At 44.6% G+C, this 21,781-nt stretch overlaps 1 protein-coding gene across 1 annotated transcript in view; it reads left to right on the plus strand.

Moving 5' to 3' along the window:
- LOC119395038 (angiotensin-converting enzyme-like) overlaps positions 1 to 20,026 on the plus strand; it is a 36,570-nt gene extending 16,544 nt beyond the window's left edge. The window contains exons 7-13 of the mRNA XM_037662330.2: positions 1,409 to 1,578; positions 4,511 to 4,635; positions 6,041 to 6,139; positions 8,822 to 8,966; positions 10,910 to 11,008; positions 13,251 to 13,373; positions 19,792 to 20,026. Coding sequence (XP_037518258.1) covers positions 1,409 to 1,578; positions 4,511 to 4,635; positions 6,041 to 6,139; positions 8,822 to 8,966; positions 10,910 to 11,008; positions 13,251 to 13,373; positions 19,792 to 19,987 — 957 coding nt within the window. The 3' untranslated portion in view covers positions 19,988 to 20,026. The remainder of the gene's footprint in view (positions 1 to 1,408; positions 1,579 to 4,510; positions 4,636 to 6,040; positions 6,140 to 8,821; positions 8,967 to 10,909; positions 11,009 to 13,250; positions 13,374 to 19,791) is intronic.
- The last annotated feature ends 1,755 nt before the right edge of the window (positions 20,027 to 21,781 follow it).

Below are 21,781 nucleotides of genomic sequence, written 5' to 3' on the forward strand. Positions count from 1 at the left end.
CAAACTCGGACACATAAAAATAAAAGAAGAAGCGGGCGTGGCAATATGTCACACGAGCTTAAGTAAAACATTCAACTTTTGTACAAGGCTTAGGATAATGCACATGAAATGAAAGCTAAATAGAAACTTTGAATCAGTTTAGACATGGCACATAAGATTTCAAGCGCCCACTTCCTTCAGTGTCACGCCAACAGCTTGAACATTAGGGGAATTGAAGAACAATGCTCTATTTATACTTTTACACTTTTTCTACTAAAGCGTGAGACCGGTATTTATTTATCATTTATTTTTATTTGAACATACTGTTAACCCACATTTGCGGGTCATGACAGCGAGGGAGTACATAAAATAAGAATTGATATGTAAAAAACACTCATAGAGCATCAAATGTCAACAACAATAACAAAGAAATTCGAAATATCAAAGTCATCAACAAGTGGCATCACACGAAACTTAGAAATTCAAGATACCATCCAATCAATTTCAGGGAACGTAGCTATCAAGCAAATCTTCAAACGTCTTTATATCAGTTCACTCAGCAATCTGTGAAGATGGTCCATTCCATTTTTCAATAACAGGGTGATGATGATGATTATGTCAGGGTGAAATCGATGATGTTAGTTTGACACCATCGATTTCAGTATTTCTTTGATTTGGGCCCTTTTGCATTAATAAATATTCTTAAATACTGCTAAGCTTAGTCATCGGTTCCCTTGAACGAAATGTGGTCCGCCATTATTACTAAAGAAAATAACTATACTCGGTTATAACCTAAAAAAATGTAGGCTTGGCCCATAGAACCATCGCGCGCTTGCTATTCACCTGAGAAAGACAGTCGGTTTCCGCTCGAACAGTAAGTACTTTTTATTGGTGATTGCAAGTACTAAGCATATCAATAATAAAAGTTTGTCGTTACTGCCGAAGACATTGGATTTGACTGAACAGCGGTGTCAGAATCCCTGAAGAAATTTACTAGGACGTTCAAGTTTCCGACTTAAAACCAATGACCCAAACATGTGTCTGTATGTGAAAGCCAACCATCCGAAACACTTAAGAAGTGCCTGACGTCGCGAAAATAAGTAAGCGCTATTGGACGGAGCATTTGTGTAAATTCTCTGTGGGAGGGACAGCGATGGTTCTGGATCGAGCTGACATTTTTTCTTAGATTGTATCCGAGTATGGTCCCGAACATACATCTTCAAATTCCATAACGTCACGGTGAGCTGGTGTGGAAACTTCAAGCGGACGTAACCGTTCTTCCTTGCTTGCCTATCTTCCAACTTAGCAAAGCACTTTATAGCAGTTAGGGTAAATTTTTGGGCATTATATAACAGCTGTATACTTATAGCTACAGCTTAAGTTATTTTGCTTTTGAAGACATACGGGTTATATCATTCTATGCCCACAGAATATATCAGTCGCCGACATGTTTAAGATCGCAGAGGACTTCTTCACGTCGTTGGGTCTTCCTGGAATGCCGAACAGCTTTTGGGAGAAGTCCGTATTCACTAAGCCGCTTGACAGAGAAATTATCTGTCATGCTTCCGCCTGGGATTTCTGCCACAACGGCGATGTGAGGTGAATATTTTAACACGTCCTACTTTTACGGAACCCGAAGGTCGCGGGATCGAATCCCGGCCGCGCCGACCGCATTTTTGATGGAGGCGAAAAGCCCTCCACTGCGGTGTCTCTCATAATCATATCGTGGGTTTGGGACGTTAAGCGTGAACAGCTATTATTATTACTTTTACGGAAGTGTGCATGTGCGTGCGAGTGTGCGTTCGAACCAAGGTTCGATTCTAATGTCACGAGGAACACAAGGCCGAAATAAATAGCGATGCTACTTTAGTGCTGCGCTTTTTCGCGTTTCGTCAGTGGTTCGAGTTAAAGAAAACTTGGGGGGACGCTTAAGCTTCGCCTTTAAGAGTTGAACGCGATAGGGATATCCTGCCCCTAGTGCGCACTTCGAACACTACGAGTGTTTAACAGAATGCGCGCACTAAGGTGTGTGCCTTATGTAATGGGTAGCATGCTTTAAACCAGGAGCAATTATGCGCGAGAAACTTTTTCGAAGTTGCGATGCACCCACTACGTGGTCTTAAAGGAATACGCGCAGTAATGTGCCTTCTGTAAGGGGTGGCTGTCTTTAGACCACAAAGTCGTTATGATGTTGACATCGTGTGACGCCCGATGGCAATGTACGCTTGTACCACGCAATATTACTGTGATATTGCATCTCGTACTGTGACACCTGTATTGGCCTCGAGGGCCACCACAGGAGAGACCAGCGCTGCTATCGCTGTGACGTGGAAAACGCCATCACGTGACTCTCCTTTGCCGCCGAAAGCTTTGCCAACGCTGCTCGCTGCATCTCATGCCCGAGGTTGAAGCTTTGTTTTTTCTTCAGCATGGTCTATTGCTCTGTGCCGCAGTGCCGAACGTATTCGACCGAGCCCGGTGTGAGTTTCCACGCATACCAATAAGCAGCGAGATGCGTGGTTGATAAAGCTTCGAATGGGGAAGCAACCCAGCATCCATTATCGCGTGTGTAGCAAGCACTTTCGCGAAGAAGATTTTGTGTACTGCGTTGGAGCTAAAATATTTTAGTTCGGTAAGTACTACGTGAGACCTTCAGTGACTGTACAGATAGGAATTTACGACGTTTATTCACGCCAGGCTCGAAAAGATGGTGCCTGGTTCCCGAAGCAGTGTCGTCGCAAAAGCTTCCTGTCCAGCCTTTGGACCGCCCACAACACACCGAGCGTCGCCGGAAGGCACTCGGCACAAGGGCGGCGAGAGTGACTTTGTCTCGATGTTGTTCTTTTACGCTGCATGTTCGGACGTGGTCGGCCTTATAGACTGCCTCTCCTTCTGTTAGCAGCCGCGATGTGCTGAACTGCTGGTCAACGAACTCGTTGATGCCAGAGACCGGCAGAGTCACTGAAAACGAGATACGGTAATTGTAATTAGTAGTCGAACAAGCGATTCACACATGCTGGCATGATATCACATCAGTCAATGTACCCCTCGCAGAGAAGCACACGGAGCGGAAGCGTGGATTAAGGAGACAAAAATATATATGCGGCTGAACTTCCACTTACTAAAATATATCTGTTACCTCACCACGGTAACAGATATATTTGTTGTGTGCATTACTGTTATTGTGGCAAAATAACTTATGGCTACCTTTACGAAAGATCTCGCGAACGTAATAACCAATGTCGAAGCATCGTTTGCACTCGGCCATTTGATTACGCGCTGAAAACTAGGGCGAGACGTTGCCGTGAATTGTGCGCGGCAGTCCGCGCCGATCGAAATGGTACGTCTCGGCCGCGCAACTTCCACGCAAAAGCAAGAGATAGGTGCGCGATGGCGCGCTTGCCTCACTAAAGATGCCTCACGAGATGCGAGGATGCTTCGAGTTACACATTATTAGGTAAATCGCATAACTCACCTTTTGCAAGAGTGGCCTCTTCACGTTCGGTGTACATGGCTCCGCGCGCACTCGCTCCGCCGAGAGTGCACGGCGCGATGATGACAGCGCGTTGCCTCACGAAAAACCTTTGCTGGCAAACACACTGATTGCTTCACAGCTAATACATGTGCATTCAACGCTTGCAAAAAGAGAAAAAGCGCGGCGGAACACTGGCGACGTCGAACACTCCGCGCACTCGGTACCGCGTGATGCCGTTTTCTACGTCACAGAGGGATTCCGGCAGACGGCGCCACGGTATGTTCTCGCCGCCAATACAGGACGCGTAGTTTTGGGAAGCATGAAAGTTACTTTCAGTGCTGCTCCAAGCAGAGGCGTGGCTGTGTGGTAGAACACCTGCTTGCCACGCAGACGGCCTGGGTTCGATTCTCACCTGGACCCAATATCTTTATTATTTATTTTATTTGCAGCTTTTTCGATTTTTCGGTCACGGACAAGATGATGATTTTTCGCTCACAACCAACGGTGCCGACGCCGACAGCGGAATTTCTGCGACACGAGCTCTTTAACGCTATCGCGTTAAAAAGAAAATCAACTCATGCGAACACTTACACTGAACCAAGTATGGAGTGTTAACCAAGTAGGACCACAAAAGACATCGTATGTCATAACTATCATGGCGCCAACAATGCCCATCATAACACGTTAGTTTGACTCGTCACTTAATTGATAACTGCGCAAATGTACATTTTCCGTGTATAGATGTTTTTTATATTTAGTGTACACTTTTATGTACTGCGGCTGTGTTTGATTTGGTCCACTTGTTGTAACCTCTCGTGTGCGTGAACGGTTAGGTGGTTTAATACAAAAAAGATTTTCGACCAATCATCTTTAAAAAAACGTTCTGAAGTGTATAACTATTTGAACTCTATTTCGTGATGCCTGGCACATAACGTTTGTGGACCGATAGCCAACAACTATCATTAAAGGAGAAATTTCTAGTCAGCTACACGTTATCCGCGTCTCGTGGCACTAAATGGTTAACAGAAGGCTAACATTCATTCATTCGTTTTCCAGAATCAAGGAATGCGCCGAAGTAGACATGAACAACCTCCTAATTATTCACCACGAAATGGGACATGCGGAATATTTCCTTAAATACGCCAAGCAACCAATGTACTTCAGAGATGGCGCCAACCCGGGTGACTATACATCTCCTCCACTGCACCGCCGTGCTTGTTAAACTTTAATGGCAGCCGCCGCGGTGGTGCGGATATCACGGTGCTCGGCAGCCGACCCGAAAGACACGGTTTGATCCCGGCCGCGGCTGTCGCATTTAAATGGAGGCGAAATGCTAGAGGTCTGTGTACTTAGGTTTAGGCGCGCATTAACGCGTCCCAGGCGGTCGAAACTTGCTAAGTCCTCCACAAGGGCGCCCCTCACATCGATATTGTGGTTTTGGCGCGTAAAACTTCCGCAATCACTGCACTTAACTTTGTTGAAGTTACCCAGCGCGTCTGTACGAACGACCTATGATTCTACTAATGTGGTCACAGCGAGCACAGCAATAAGAAAGATAACAGATACACGGCTCGTGTAATGCTGTCAGTTAACGATGTAATTCCTAATGTAACGTAGCATCATTCACCCGTAGGGGTATCTCACGTGACCTTGTTCTCTCTCTCTCTTTTTTGTGCGACTATGGTAGCGGTTCATCCCTGTTCAACTATTGTACGAAATGCCTAATTTATTTTATTTTATTTGTTGATTTCGTAGTAAGATTTACTTGCAGTGAGTGCGCTCTAGCAATGGTTGAATCACCCGAGGTCTGCGTGAGTGTCAGTATGTTTTGTTTATTGCACAGTGTTACGAACACCTGCCAAAGAGAGTGGGCATATCGGAAGCTTCCTTGGTTATTTTCTTATCGCTTTTGTCGTGGTTCTTACCTATAGGCCTCCTGTATAAGGTAGGCGCCTTTGTGATATGTGTGTCAACGTAATACATAGGAAAAGTAATCCACTGGTTCTTTGACCATTTCGTGAGATAGTCAGCTCAAATATGGCCTAGACTTCCAGTAAAAAACCGTTATTGAGCGTCCTTGTCGTCGTCTCAGTCAAACCTTGCACGACTGCAAGGTCTGGCTGAGCTGCTCATAGCAGTGTATGCTCTCCGCAGGGCATGTTTTTTCACCAAACCCGAGGGGTGGTTCGTAACTCCTTTAAGGCTTACCCCGAAAATTTTGCTCCGACTGATGTGAACTTCAGATTTTTTTCTTCTAAAATTGTCCATAGCATGCAAACTCTGACTGATGTCACCACATTCGATGCACAAAGCGCCAGTTGCTCATACAATTTCCACGTGCGCGCATTTAAAAATCATATTCGCTTAATTGATTGTAATTGAGAACATTTTCATAGCAGCACCAATTTACTTGCATTTGCGTTTTGTGTTCGTGCTTTTCTTTTGCTCAAGTGACAATGTGTAGCAAAACGTGAATATGACTGCAGGCGAACATTCGCGTTGTGTCTTCCAACTTATGTAGACCCGCTCGTAAAGATGAAGGTTTCTAAATTTTAAATCGGCATGACGGTTCTCACATGTCTACAGGATTCCACGAAGCGATCGGTGACACGGCTGCTCTCTCTGTGGCGACACCAGGGCACCTAAAGGCCATCGGACTCGCAGAGGGAGACATTGAAGATGAAGGTGTGGATATGGACAAAACTGTCACGTTATTTGTTTTCATTGCGCGGTCTCCTTCGCGAGGGACGTTTTAGAGAGCGCACTGACTACATTGCTCCGCACGCTGTCTCACACGCGTGCAGCACGATGGCCACAAGTAGTTGATGCCACAAATTTGAATTCCATTGGCCTCTTTTCACAAGGACCAACCTTAGCCGACAAGCAGTCGGCGAACAAGGGAAGCATCATCACGAAGACAACTTTGGACAAGACCATTCCTGCTACCCTGATGTGCTTCTGTGTGAGGCAGCATCTTCCAGTCAGTATTTGTTTACCTTTCGGGCAATCATGCACCAATCAGCAAAGCAAAGAGTTGCTCTTGATAAAAAAAACTGTCTTCATTTTTACTAGTTTTGTTCTCATTGGTGATTCGTTACTGATTTCTAGTCGATGTGCCTTAATTTCATGCATGTTCTAGATATGGTCAATTTTTGCCTCGTTACATCAACCCTCTGTGCTTTCTGTTTTTATTTATCTCTTGTGTTGTCATGTAAATATGTTATGCCTAAGGGCAGTCTCTCGTGTAAAAAATATCCTTGCTTGCTCTTAGAGATTTTTGCTACCCTTCAAAGCTTCGCATTTTTTCTTACTTTCCACAATATTTTGAAATGCTTAAAGCCTTTTCAATACGTATTTTTGGGCTACTTGGTTCAGCGACAGGAAACCTTTCGGAGCAACCAACGCACGTGTCGTTCCTCTTTGTCTGGTCCCTTGTATTCTCTGGCGCTGTGTTACTGCAACTGAGATCTTTTTTTTTTCTGATTTCACTCTAAAAGCAAAACTCGACAAACAAAGTTAACAGCCAGTGCTTACGTGCGAGGTGCTTTTGCTGCATTTCTCTCGAGAAAAATACTCTGCTGCTGTCCTAATTTCACCCTTGTTCAATTCTTTCCTAAATTTTTGTGCCACCGCTTTTTCTTGTTAGCACAAACCCAATTTCATTTTATATTTAATGACCTCTACACAAGTTATGCGCTCTGCCGGCGGCAAGTTTTTTCGTCCACTTTACTTTCTTCACATTTATATCCTAATTACTACATATAACATCCCCTGTACTTTCCTTGGCATTATTGTCTGTCAGTTCTCATTATATTGCGTCTAACAAAGAAAAACGACCCCTTAAAAGTCATCTTACCACAAAAGGTGACACTCTTGACGCCACCCCTTGCGCGAAGCCTTGTAATTATTTGGTTGTTACCAGCAGCTCGCTCAGGAATAATAAAAGGTTCAGGCTTTTCTCTTTTTTTTGACTAAATATAGCAATACTTCTGGAAACAAGCATAAACGATATCAGTTTCAGTTGACAACATTATGTGCCCCTGCTCTCCTATTCCTCGTAACGTCTTTTCATTTCCAACACGCAGTAAAGACATACTCTAAAAGGCAAACCTTAACTTACCAAAGTGTTATATTGTACAGGCGAAAGAGTAACTGAATTCAGTGGCACAAAAATTTGTAATATGTTATCCTTAAGGTTAAGACCGCACGTAATTTCAAGCAATGGAAGCAATATATTTTTTTCTTGAGAACCAGCATGCCTAACTTAGTTACATTCATTAATTAGGTGTATTTAAGAAACACTTTTGCTTATTAAGGCGAAAGGCTTAGATGCCTCATCAAACGCAAAAATTGACTGTCGGCGTCAACACAAGTGATGCAATAAATCATCACCACGTGATGATGTCCCTTCATGACTTCATAGATCGCCAAAATTTGTGACGTCATCATGACGTCATCACATGACATTGTCCCTTTGCACTGCCTCCGTGATCGACCCACCGATCACGGAGGCAGTGCAAAACCAGGTGAGGTGCAGAAAGCTTTCAGTACCTTCCATTTTGGAAGCAGCGCAAAACTACGTTACGTGCAGAAAGCTTTAGGTACGGGGCGTGGGAGGATCAATACATCGACTGAGAAGAAAAATAAAATGCCTTTCGCCTTCGTGTCATCTTAGGCGAGTGCACAAGGGACCCTGCCATTCTTTTTTTATAAATAATGACTTGTACTAGAATACCACGCATTTAAATTCTGCATCTGACCTGTCTGTTTTATTTTTAACACCGGATCGGAAAATTGCCTTCCCTGGCTACCGTTCCACATATCTGTATATCTATGATTTTGTAAAGAAAAAATAAAGCAACTTCATTCATTCATTCATTCATTCATTCATTCATTCATTCATTCATTCATTCATTCATTCATTCATTCAATGGGAATATATGCAGCGTGGTAGTACTAAGTAGTCGTTACAGTTACTTTGTCTTCTACTGCATAGGCGTGCGCAGGGGGGGGGGGGGCAAGGGGGCGAGAAGGCGGGGCGCAAAGTCAGCCCTATACATTGTAGGGGGGCGAGAAGAGGGGCGCAAAGGCAGCCGCCTACATTGATATAATAGGGAGGGGGGCGCTGCGACGAACATTCCCCCCCCCCCCCTGAAGGGGAACCCTTCGCACGCTTATGTTCTACTGCTATCCAAAGCACGACTCCCAGCACATATCTTTATTACGAATAGGACTTTCATATCTCCAAGGGTCGGACCCCATCATTATTACTGTGTGAAGTGAGAACGCGTTGTTGCAAGGGAGCAATCGCCGAACTCTGCCGAACTGTTCATCCTCCTTCTGCTACTTCTCTCCGTGAATGCGCAGAAACTGAACTCAACCACTTGTACAGAACTGCCTTGAACAAAGTGGCCATGCTTCCTTCGGCCTACGTTTACGACCTGTGGCGTTGGAACGTGTTCAGAGGCGTCTACAAGCCGGAGCACTACAACGACGCTTGGTGGGAACTACTGTGAGAACTACCTTTCTCTGTCGCTTCTCTGTTGCCCGTTGAACAGACTAGTTTAGGCTGTGCATACCGCGATTACGGTAAATCAGTTCAACGTAATCTCGCAAGGTGCAGAGGAAGGGTCATGAAGAGAAACAATTCTGATTTACCCGTTTGCCTCTTTGTAGTGCCAACGGGTGGGTGAGAACTTTTCTCTCTTGTTTGCCACGATTCATACACTCCGAGGATTAAAGGTCATTATTACTACAGTTAAATTTGTCATAACAATGCTATGGAGTTGGGTAATGTACTTCACTGTAAGTGTGATTTCGCTAAAACGTCCTGAAATAGTTGTTGAAATTCTGGACGTGCACTGCAACGGCGTGGGAGGTCGTTATAGTGCAGCTTAATGAGGAGTCAAAGCGGAATCGATATCTAGACTTCAGAATGGTGTGTAAATGTACCATATTTCTCGATAAGTCCAAAAGGACTTGAACTTACTTGCGTCAGTACGTGTTAGCTTGTTTTAACTTGACGTAGTTTGGCAATACTGCCTGGCCTTCTTGCATTGCGCACATATATGCTTGGTTTTACAGCCATGAGGTATATCAGTTCTGACATAGGCACGTCAACTGGCTGCTAGAATTGAGCGAATGCGTGATGCTATTTGGTAAATTCTGAGGCTTTACGGGTCAAAACCACGTGATTATGAGGCCTGCCGCATATAGTGGGAACTCAGGAAATACTTAGACCAACTGGGGCTCTTTAACGTCCACTGAAGTCTCAGTAGACTGGTGTTTTTTTTTTCACTTCGCGTCCATCGAAATGTAGCCTCCGTGGCAGGGAATCGAACCCACGTCCTTCAATTTAGGAGCGCAACACTGCATGTGCTAAGCTACGGCGGCTTGTGTGGCTTTGCGTCTCTTTATTAGACAGCGTGAGGACAGCGTCTCTTTGCGCTGTCCCCACGCTGTCTTAGCTGCTCTTTTCAAGAAGCTTTCGGTTATCAAAATTAATGCGTAGGTGCCCACTACGCCACTCCCAGTATTCCCATCGTGGTTCTGGCGCATAAAACTCCAGAGCTTAAAGGGGTACAGAGAGTAAAATTTTCATTTTACTTTTGTGTCAAATGAACGACAAAGTCCACAAGAGGCTAGAAAACCTACTGCTAAGCGTAAATGCACCCTTAAAAATTAATTACAACATTTTCTTAAAAGCTAGTTTCGGTTCCTACTGCACCCTGACGTAACGACACGGTATGAGCTTCTCATCGCTTGCTCGCGCAAGGTATCGTGACATTCCCACGGCCGCTCAGCTGCGTTGCTCCGTTGGTGACCCACAAGCGGCGATCTTGAATGTTTTTGTTGACGTGCAGGCGGCCATTTTGTATGTTTTGGTACCTGACGCCATCACAACGAGCCATACTGGCGCGTGAAGTCACCAGGGGTGTTATTCTGGACACTGTCAAATTCCACCATATTGTCAAATTTCGCAATGGCTGCATTTTAGGCCAATCAGAGAGGCCGTACCAGCTCTGTGGGCCAATCAGAGTTGAACAATGGCGGAATCTGACAGCATGGCGGAATTTGACAATGTCCTGAATAGCACCCCAGAATTGACACTGTAGCCTAACGTCACGCTAGTGTCGATGTCAGTGTGTGTGCGACGCGAAAATTGACGTTATTATCAAAATGAAATATCAGAATTTACTGAGCGTCACACATGCTCAGAGTCGCCTCTGTATAGAAGAGATTTGTATGACTGAGTAAACTCAGCTTCGAAAGTTGGTGTCAGTAATCCTTTGATTCAATTTTTTAGAATATACTTCACTTAATATATTTATCATTATTTCTTTCTATTTCTGCATTTTCCTTTCCCAACTGTTATGCACTTTATTTTAAAGCTTTGCATTGCACTGGTGCCAGAAGAGGCGCGGCAATTACTAGAGATCAGCAATTTCGTTACAGACTCAAACACCAAGGAATCTGTCCCGGCGTTTCTCGCTCCTCGGATGACTTTGACGCGCCATCCAAGTATCACATATCTGCCAACGTGCCGTACATCAGGTACGGCGCCTACATACGTTAACGCCAAGTCCTAAAAAAATTGTAGGGTTCGTTGGCGACAGGTTACCTTTCAATGTGCGCGCTTCTTGCTCTAATCTCCCTTGGAGGTAATGTACTTGTTTATTTTTGAATTACCCTTAGTTTCACGCATAATTCCTTCATGTTCTCAAAATTCCTATATGTTCGTGGTAATAGAGGGCCGACTTGTCAATCCTCCGCGTTAAATTGAGGTCAAAATACTCTAAATTTTAGAAAATACGCTGAAGTTTCGCCACATCGTGGCAAAACGGTTTTGCACATCGCAGGTTGACGCGTCATGATGTAGCGTTCATCATGATAAGCCATAATACAATGGAGGGGGAAAAAGGAAGGAAAAGCAAGAAAATTAACAATATGTGCATACGGTTTACTACGCTCCAGCTGCTACCCAAGTGTGCAACTAATAAGCACGCAGTGGTTTTTTTTTTTTATTATTATCCGAAAGTTTGCCCCACGGCATACACAATTAAGTAATTAAATGGAGGCCGTTTTCCGCAATGTACTACATCCTCAGTACTAGGCGCAATGTCCAAAACTTGACGTCTGTAATGTATTTCCGTGCAATCAGCGAAAAGGTGGCTTTCGAGATCAGCTTCTTTTACTAGATAGCCGTCCTTGGGGTGTTAGTGTACATGCCGCCCGTTACTCTTTTATGAACAAAACAATCGCAACAGGCCTTAACATACTGGAAGGCTTTAGTGTGCACTAGGGATGCGAAACTCTTTGCGTTCTTTTGTTCACCAGACGCCCGCAAGGAAAGTACAAAACAACCCAAGAGCTGTGGTGCGCAAGCCGCCTGGATACCCAGCACTAAAACTCTGTACTACATGAAACCAGGAAATTTTACTCCACGTCATGGTGCCCGGATAACGCGGATAACACAAGGTTCAGCAAATCGGCATAAACTTGAGTGTCAAGTTAAAATGCCCCGCCATTGCTTCCCAACATTCGTGCTGGCTAAGTGTCATCCTTTGATGTCTAAGTAGCGTGTCGGTTAATTTCTACAGCCTAGAAAACATGTGTCAGTGCTCCTCTAATTCTCTGTGCAGAAGTTAGTGTATTATAGAGCAGAGAGGGCGAAATTACTCCTAAGAAGTAATTACATTAAATTACTAATTACTTTCCTAATTTTTTTTAAAACGTAATTATGATACGTAACAAATTACAACTCGCCGAAAGTAATCACATTATATAACTATTACTTTTAGAAAGTTGCCTTGAAATTTAACAAAAGTTCATTCGTGCACCAACTCATGTACACTTTACTTACACCACGTGTACAGTGAAATCGCAGAGACCTTTGTTCAACCCCCTACGCTAAAGGTCTGCCACTCAGGTTAACTTGTTCTTGCTATTTTTTCTTTACTTTTCTTGGCCAATCTTTTATGCTATAAGGGAAGCGAAAAAGCTATATTTTAGTGAAAAGTAATTGGGACAGTAGTCAGTAGTTTCCTGGAAATAACTCGCTAGAAGGAATTTATTACATTGATCATTACAGCGAAAAATTATTTCAATGCTGCCAATTTGTTATTGAGGAATGAATTATGTATTCATAGAGGCCACTATTTTGACGGCCACAGAGAATACCTGGGTTAGATTCCGGCTGGAATTTTGCCTTTTATTTGAATTATGTTAAACGCAATAAGGTCATTTGTCAAGGCCAGCGCCTGATGAGGCATTAAAGGCTTTGGGCTTAGTAAGCGTATTCACTTGGCAGCTTCAAGAGACTGGCTATGTAATTCAGAGAGAGAGAGAATAAACGTTTATTTTGAGCAAGCGCGCTGTGCGCCCAAGGTGGGCGGCCTCCTTATTCCAGGTAGCCGCGGGCCTTCGCCATCTCTCGTGCCCGTTGAACCAGGCTTCGCTGATTCTTCAGGTCTGGGTCCGATAACTTGGCCTCCCACTGCTCTTCGGTCAGTGTAGCGGTGCTAGGGTTTTGTTTGCATCCCCATAGCATATGGCATAGAGTGTCCGGGACATCACAGTACTTGCAGATGTACGAGTGCTCAGTCGGTGAGATACGGTGAAGTAATATACCGTGAACGTAAGTGTTTGTTTGCAGCTTCCTGAGGGTTACTGCCTCAAGATTGACCCCCCCCCCCCTCCATCCGCTCTTCTGATTCCGAGTTTTTTCTTGTAATTCACATCTAGGCTTTGCACTGTTTGTACTTTACAAAGTCCTTCACCGGGGATATCATTACAGGTACTTTGTCAGCGTCATACTACAGTTCCAGTTTTACAAGGCGCTCTGCGAAGAAGCCAATCACGTCGGGCCACTTCACAAATGCGACTTTTATCGCTCCAAAGAAGCAGGAAGGCTGTTTGGGTTCGTTGTATAATGCAACATTTTTTTTTAGGGGAGGTGGGAGGTAAAGGGTGTGCTTGAATGTTGCCGTGTTCGTCGGGTCGGTTAGTCATACGCTGCCATTCTAGCCGCGATTCTCTTACAGCGAAAGCTGTTATGAGATCATTTCACCGGCCGTTTTTGGCGCCGTAGTTGTCCGCCGCCGCCGCCGGTGTCCGTAACCAGTATCGCTCGAAATAAGAAAAAAACGAAATAAGAAAAAAAATTCCAGGATGGAGCGAGGTTCGAACCTGGGCCCTCTGCGTGGGAGCCCAGTTTTCAACTTCTGAGCCATGCCGGTGCTTGAAACAGCTTTGCAAAAAAGTCCTATACAGGCTTCATGTCGGGAAGGAACCACATTAGCATATGTAATATAGCGTGGTAGAAGAGTAAAATAAGCACCAAGCATCGCACAACGCAAATTCTGTAACCAGACGTCACACAATGCGAATTGCGCAACGAGTAGGTTGTTGAATGCTTCCAACCAAGAAGGTTTAAACCTCCTTGCTTCCAACCCATTACAGGGCTCTGCCATAATTCTTCGTCGTCATCAGGCAGAGCATCAACAAAGTGCGCATAATGCCTTACATGCGTTTAGCAGGTACCTCGATCGGCTCTCCGTAAAATGACGAAAAATGGCACAGTGCCTGTTGCCCTACTTCTCAAAAATTACAATGATCTATAGCGTAGTGGGTTCCTCGCAAGTGCACTTGTATTGGTTGCCAAGGAAGCCCATAGGCGCATGATCTATTTCCTCGGGGTCTCAGTAAAATTACGATGATTTATAGCGTAGTGGGTTCCTCGCAAGTGCACTTGTATTGGTTGCCAATGAAGCGCATAAGCGCATGATCCATTTCCTCGGGGTCTCAGCAAAGTTCTTCGCCCTTCCCTCCATCTCTCTCCCACGTCAACGCATGTTACAGCATGACGGGAGAGGGAAATAGCGACCGGGCGTCACCCAATGCAAATTACATAAGTGGTGGGCCGTTTAAAGCTTCCAACCCATTACAAAGGGCTGAGCCATAATCTTCATCGTCATCAGTCGTCGCGTCGGTTGTGTGCACATAATGCCTACAGACGTGTAGCTGGTGCCTCGCTTCTCCGCAGAATGACAAATAATGGCTTAGTAGGTGCTTCCAAACTTCACAGAAATTGTGATTTATGGCGTAGTGGGTACCTTTCTAGTGTACTTGTATTGTAGCCCCAGGAGAGCTTACAACAAGCTCTAGAAACGCCGCTCCTCCAGCTTTCGCTGTGACTGTGCTGCGGTTTCAGCGCAGGCCTGGCGTCTTTTCTTGTAAGGGGAGTGCTGCAGGAGCGGATCATAAAAGCTGTTCTGACAATAAAATAAAAGGATTTTTACATATATGACCTCTAGCTTAGTTACTCGCGTGCACTCACTGGATACAGAGGTACTTGTGCTTAGATTTGATGCATTTCCTTCAATCATATGATCGCGAAACGACCTCCTCGAAGTGGTCGAGCATGTTTAAAATATAGAAGGCTGGCAGAGTAAGCTTTATTTTAAAAAAATAAGTGCTTTTTCATTTGAATTACACTACCTTAGCTGCGGCATCAACTTAAAGGGATACCAAAGTGAAACACTGAATAAGAATAGACTGATAAATTATTCTTTAAGAACTCTATCGTCATTAATTTCGCCAGAGACTCGAATAACTAGAAATTAAGTACAGTAGTAAGGAAAGCCGAGCTAGTTGGTACGAACGCATTGTGGAATATCGCAAGAAACACACAGGGACACAGGCAAGAGAGACGACACAGGCGCTAACACGTAAAGGGCTCGAATAACTAGAAATGAGCTATCTAGAATAACTAGAAATTGCGCTACTCTACAATGCATTCGTACCAAGTAGGTCGGCCTTCCTTACTACTGCAAATATTCAAGTTTATTCGAGAGCTTGCGCGAGCACCAGCGATAATGCTCGAAGGTTCGATTACGGGTGCATCAAAGACGACGCGTTCCACCGATGATCAGATTACCCGAAGGCCGACGACTGCTCTCGACGCTACCAGTGTACAGCTAAACTGCTTGTACTTTGACTTTTCATTTCCGGGGCACAAGTTCGCCCAAATAAACAGTTACGTATTTCCCAGTCTTGCTGCAACCTTCGTCACCGTCACGACCACGTCACAGTATTTTTGCGAATGTAAAGGAAAAAGTGTGCTTGTACTGAACATATGAACTTTCTTCTTTTTTTTTAAATCTAGGAGTTAAGTAAGGCGCGGCCCCACAAAGAATATATGTGCAAGCTTGCAAATGACACTTTGGATTATAATAAAGCTAACCGCCAGTCATTTATGTTATTCATAATCATCATCACTGACGTTGCAGACGTCGCCTATCTTTTGTCCACCGCAGGACGAAGGCCTCTCCCAGTGATCTCCAACCCACTCTGTTCTGTGCTAATTGATTGCAGTTTATGCCTGCAAGTTTGCTCATTTCACCTGTCCGGCTAACCCACTGCGTTCGTTGGCTACGTTCTCTTGGTATGCATACCAATGCTCTAACGGACCTCCGATTATCTGTCCTTTGCATTACGTGACCTTCCCAGGTCCACCTTTTTTCTATAATGACCACAAAAATACTAAGAAGCTAAAAGGATACTAAAAGGTCAATTGATGACGTCATCATGTGACGTAATGCTGGATGTCATCACATAACAACACGATGACGTCATGATGGTGTCACAATTTAGCGTAAGGAATCAGGCGCAAAAGAGACGAACACAAGAATTGACATGGACGAACGCCTACTGACAACTGATTTTATTCGAAGAAAACGGGAGTACATATAGGCTCACATTTCGATAGCGCTAATCACATGGTGTTCTTAAAAGCGATAAAACTATACGCGATGACGTTCTTTAACAAAAAAGGACATATGATCAATGACACGTGGTGTATAAGTCCAAAGCAACATGAATATGAAAGAGCAACAATTGAAAAATGATAACAGCAACAAAAAATGCAAACAGAACTCAAGGAAGATGTCCCGTTTCGTAGCATTGTTAGCGAGTGTGAAGCTTGGCAACGTCATGCAAGCCAGTTTCTCTTAAAACACCTGAAAACGCTGAACGTAGTCGATCCATTCGAGACAAAGAACTCAAGTGATGTAATAGGTTTTTTTTAATCTTGTGGCAATATAGGGACTTTTTACAGCGAAAGCTGTTATGAGATCATTTCACCGGCCGTTTTTGGCGCCGTAGTTGTCCGCCGCCGCCGCCGCCGCTGCCGCCGCCGCCGCCGCCGCCGCCGGTGTCCGTAACCAGTATCGATCGAAATAAGAAAAAAAACTAAATAAGAAAAGAATTCCAGGATGGAACGAGGTTCGAACCTGGGCCCTCTGCGTGGGAGCCCAGTATTGAACCTCTGAGCCATGCCCGTGCTTGAAACTGCTTTGCAAAAAGGTCCTATACAGGCTTCATGTCGGTAAGGAACCACATTAGCATATGCAATATAGTGTGGTAGAAGAGTAAAATAAGCACCAAGCGTCGCACAACGCGAATTCTGTAACCAGGCGTCACACAATGCGAATTGCGCAACGAGTAGTTTGTGAAATGCTTCCAACCCATTACAAAGATCTCTGCCATAATTCTTCGTGGTCATCAGGCACAGCATCAACAAAGTGCGCATAATGCCTTACATGCGTTTAGCAGGTACCACGGATCTCCGTAAAATGACGAAAAATGGCACAGTGCCTGCTGCCCCACTTTTCAAAATTAGAATGATTTAGAGCGTAGTGAGTTCCTCGCAAGTGCACTTGTATTGGTTGCCAAGGAAGCCTATAAGCGCAGATCCATTTCCTCGGGGTCTCAGTAAAATTACAATGCTTTATAGCGTAGTGGGTTCCTCGCAAGTGCACTTGGATTGGTTGCCAAGGAAGCCCATGAGCGCATGATCCATTTCCTCGGGGTCTCAGTAAAGTTCTTCGCCCCCCCCCCCCCCCCGTCTCTCTCCCACGTCAACGTATGTTATACAGCATGACGGGAGAGGGAAATAGCGAGCGGGCGTCACGCAATGCAAATTACATAACTGGTGGGCCGTTTAAAGCTTCCAACCCATTACAAAGGGCTGAGCCATAATTCTTCATCGTCATCAGTCGTCGCGTCAACAAAGTGCACATAATGCCTTACAGACGTGTAGCTGGTGCCTCGCTTCTCCGCAGAATGACGAATAATGGCTTAGTAGGTGCTTCCCAACTTCAGAAAAATTGTGATTTATGGCGTAGTGGGCACCTTTCTAGTGTACTTGTATTGTAGCCCCAAGAGAGCTTACCACGAGCTCTAGAAACGCCGCTCTTCCAGCTTTCGCTGTGACTGGGCTGCGGTTTCAGCGCAGGCCTGGCGTTTTTTCTCGGTCGATGTTAAAGACCTTTTTTACTCTATTCCGCACAAAGAGCTGTTTGTAGCCGTTCAGTCTTGCATTGAAAGCAAAGGCGCTGTCTCCTTTCAGAATTCGGTTGGAATGTCAGTGGATAAGTTTCTTAGTTTACTACAGTTCTACCTGAGTGCTACGTTAGTGCAGTTCGAGGATCGAGTGTACAGTCAAAGAAAGGGCATCTGTATAGGGTCCTGTGTAGCCCCAGTGCTAAGGAGTATCTTCCTCTCTGCAGTTGATGGAATTTTAGATAAGATGTTTGACAAAAGGAAGGTACTTAAGGTATTTTGGTACGTCGACGATTTTTTAATAGTGTTAAACAAACAGGATCCATCAGAACATCCAGGCACTGTAGAAGAAATTCTGGAAGTGTTCAGAGAAAATAGTCACGGGTTGTAACACACTTACGAACTACCAGAAAGCAATAAGTTACAATTTTTATACCTGGAACTAACCTTGGGAAAAGAAGAGGTGCACTGGATGTACAACCCCCGAGCACAAAAAGAGCTCTTGTCTTATCAGTCAGCGCACTCAAAGACCGTTAAAAGAGGCATCGCCACAGCGGCATTGGAGTCCGCTATCAAAAAATCATGTCAACATTGCATGCAAAGCAGTTTCCAACACCAGATTGAACGACTACAAAGGGCAGGCTATCCTCACACAGTGCTCACAGCAATAGTGGAGTCCTTGCTCCAGAAAATTAAAGGCAAACAAACAAGAATACACACACCAGAAGAATACAGGAGTGTGAAACCAGTAGTACTACCCTACTCTCACCGCGTAGCTCACAACCTGAAGAAAGTCGCAAATATGTACAAGGTTCCGGTGGTGTTTTCAGCCCCTTTTAAACTTGCTTCCCTGTGCCCTCGGAATAACAACAGGACAGAAAACAAGAAGACCTGAGGAACCCAGCACGCAAGACCATTTGTCACGTGCAAGGAAAATGTGGTGTATCAGATCCCGCTGTCATGCAATAAGATTTACATAGGACAAACGGGGCGTTGTCTAAATGAGCGGTTTAGAGAACATGAGCGTTCACTTGACAAAGGTACTGGGTCCAATTTAGCAATTTCATTGTAAAGCCTGCGGGTGCGTTCCTCGTCTAAAGGAAACTTTGGTTTTGGGTAGGAGTCGAGACAAAGTTGCACGCGAGCTCAAAGAAGCCTTCTGTATCAAAGGAAAGGGCGTTAACTGCGTCAGCGAACCATCAAAAGTGTTATACGAATGTGAAATCTTCTTTTCAGAAGCACTGGGGTAAAGTAACTTCTCGCATTAGGTGGTATACCGACCGCGCATGTCTGGAAGAGAAAAAATGTTTTTTATGGGTGGTTCCGTGTGTTCTGTTTGCATTTTTTGTTGCTGTTATCATTTATTCAATTGTTTCTCTTTCATATTCATGTTGCTTCGGCTTTATACACCACGTGTCATTGATCATATGTCCTTTTTTGTTAAAGACACGTCATCACGTATAGTTTTATCGCTTTTAAGAACACCATGTGATTAGCACTGTCGAAATGTGAGCCTATATGTATTCCCGTTTTCTTCGAATAAAATCAGTTGTCAGTAGGCGTTCGTTCATGTCAATTCTTGTGTTCGTCTCTTTTGCGCCTGATTCCTTTCGTTAAACATGCGCCAACTAGCCCAGCAAAAAGTTCTACTTGAATGGTGTCACAAATTTGGTCATCTATGGAGACATTATCACGTCACATGAGACGTCATTGCGTGACGTCATCGCTCGCTCAGAGGAGTACGCGTGCATTTTTTTGTGTGTTCGTGGACGGCCGTGGACGGACGCCGCAAAATCAAGTAGGTGTGCCATGAGCTTCGCCTTGAAAACTGGTTGGTTAACTGCGCAATATTCGTTACGAATACTCTTGTTTGAGAAGATGCTTCGCGAAATCTTCAGTGTTTTGAATAGACATTTGTCACTTTTAATAAAGAAAGATAGAGCGAATTCTACAAAAAAAACGTGTCCTTGTTTGCTCTTCTTCGCTTTTCCCAGCGATGTACTTGCTCTTGGAAGGTCGAAACCATGGCCAGAAGTGCTGAGCATTCTGACCAAGGGCAGGACGAAGAAGATGGACGCTGCTCCATTGCTGGAATACTTCGAGCCTCTCCACCGGTGGCTCCAGAGGCAAAACGGCGGCAAGCACGTTGGATGGACAAGTGACAACGCCACCGTCTGTCCGCAGACCTGAAATAAGCAACTAAGCAATTAGGCAGTACAGTAATCCAAATAAAAACGTTATTGTGTGCATTCAAGACAGGGGCTCAGGCAGACATTTTTTTCGGGGAGGGGGGCACCACCTTGATCTGAAGTGGGGGCCGGGCAGGCAAGTGTGGTCGAGTGTCATTTTGTGCTCTGTATGCCATGGCAAAAAAAAACTTGGGAGAAGGGGGAGGGGGCACGGGCCTGGTGAACCCCCCCCCCCGGCTACGCCACTGATTCAAGATTGGTTGGTTGGTTGGTTCCTCAGTACTTTGGCTCAACCCACTGCGGGGGATAGGCCATGAAGCGGACGGTGCTTTGCTTAGGAAACTAATTCACTTAGTGAAGGAAAACGCTGAAATGAAATGTTTAGCCTTTACACATAAACTCGCAAGATTTAAAGAAGAGAAAAAAAGAAGAAAAAAAAAACCTATATGGAAACAACAACAAGAACAATAAAATATATATATATATATATATATACAGTTGCATATAAGACAACTGAGGCTACACTCAACATTCAATTCTTTTGGATTCTCGTAAAAAATTAGAGACAGCGTTGAAAACGCTCCTGTGGCTAAAACCAAATATGGTTGCCCCAAATGAAAGAATCACCGGAAGTGACAAATTCAAGATGTTGGTGCCTACAGACCTCATCGGCTCTTCTTCTTCTGTTCTGTGATGTACACCAAAGAGTCTGTAAAAGCAGGACCGAGATTAGAAAATAAAGAAAGAATAATGTTCCTGGGGAAGGATATGTCTTGTAGTCGTTTTCTGGCACTGTTCTATAACTTCTAGGCCTACAAGCTTGGCCAAGGTTACGTGCTTTTAAAGTGTTCACATGAATACACGCACAAATTTAAACTACAGGAACCAATATTACCGGACAGTATACTAACTACGAATACTATGGTGTATGTACAAATCACGTCGCTCGTTTGCGGGGCGTCACAGGCGCAGTAGTGGTGGCGCACTGGCTTTTATATTTTTGAGAGAAAGATGCCCGAACCACGCATGAGTCGACTACGATCGGTATCGTAAAACAAGCACTCCGCTATCTACCGCGATTGACGTTACAAAATTTTTTCGTGAGGTGTTTCTGAATATTTTTTTAACCCTTTACTGCCGGTTGTCGCGAATTCGCGACATACCGAAAGACGCCGATTAAGTAACACACGAAACGCGTTGATGCCTTCACCGGCGGCTGTCACGTATTTGCGGCGAACGTAGCTTTCAGCACGAGTCATGTAGCACCATTGCATGTAAGGTATTGCAAGCTGACACCCAGTGTTGTGTATCAGTTGCCGGAGAGCGCGAAGCACGTGCAACAGCTATCACTTCTTCGTTGTTTTCTGCGCGAGAACGCAAGTTCCATCTCCTATAAAATTTTTTCGATGTGCTCGCATACAAGAGGTTGCACACGACATGTCACGTTGTTTTGAAGTACGTTATTTCCTGCCCAATCCTCGCTTCTGTGGTATGTCGCGAATTCGCGACATCCGGCACTTTAGTCAGTCAGTGATGACTGCCGGTAAGACAAGTTCATGATGGACTTCCGCTCATTTTATGGGAAAAAAGGCTTCGCATGCGCTTGCCACGTGAAGATAAAAGTGACGACAGCTGTCTCAATGTCAGCGAAGACGACGATGTCGATCCTCATGCACAAGCACGAGGGCATGGAGTGCACGAGGGTCTTCATCGAGCAGTGTCGATGAAGATGAAGCTGTGGTAGACCAGCCAAGCTAGTGCCTATCTAAAACATGCAGTGCGGTGAAAAAAAAAA

Source organism: Rhipicephalus sanguineus, chromosome 5 (assembly GCF_013339695.2).
Source record: "Rhipicephalus sanguineus isolate Rsan-2018 chromosome 5, BIME_Rsan_1.4, whole genome shotgun sequence".
In the NCBI taxonomy this organism is placed as follows: Eukaryota; Metazoa; Arthropoda; class Arachnida; order Ixodida; family Ixodidae; genus Rhipicephalus; species Rhipicephalus sanguineus.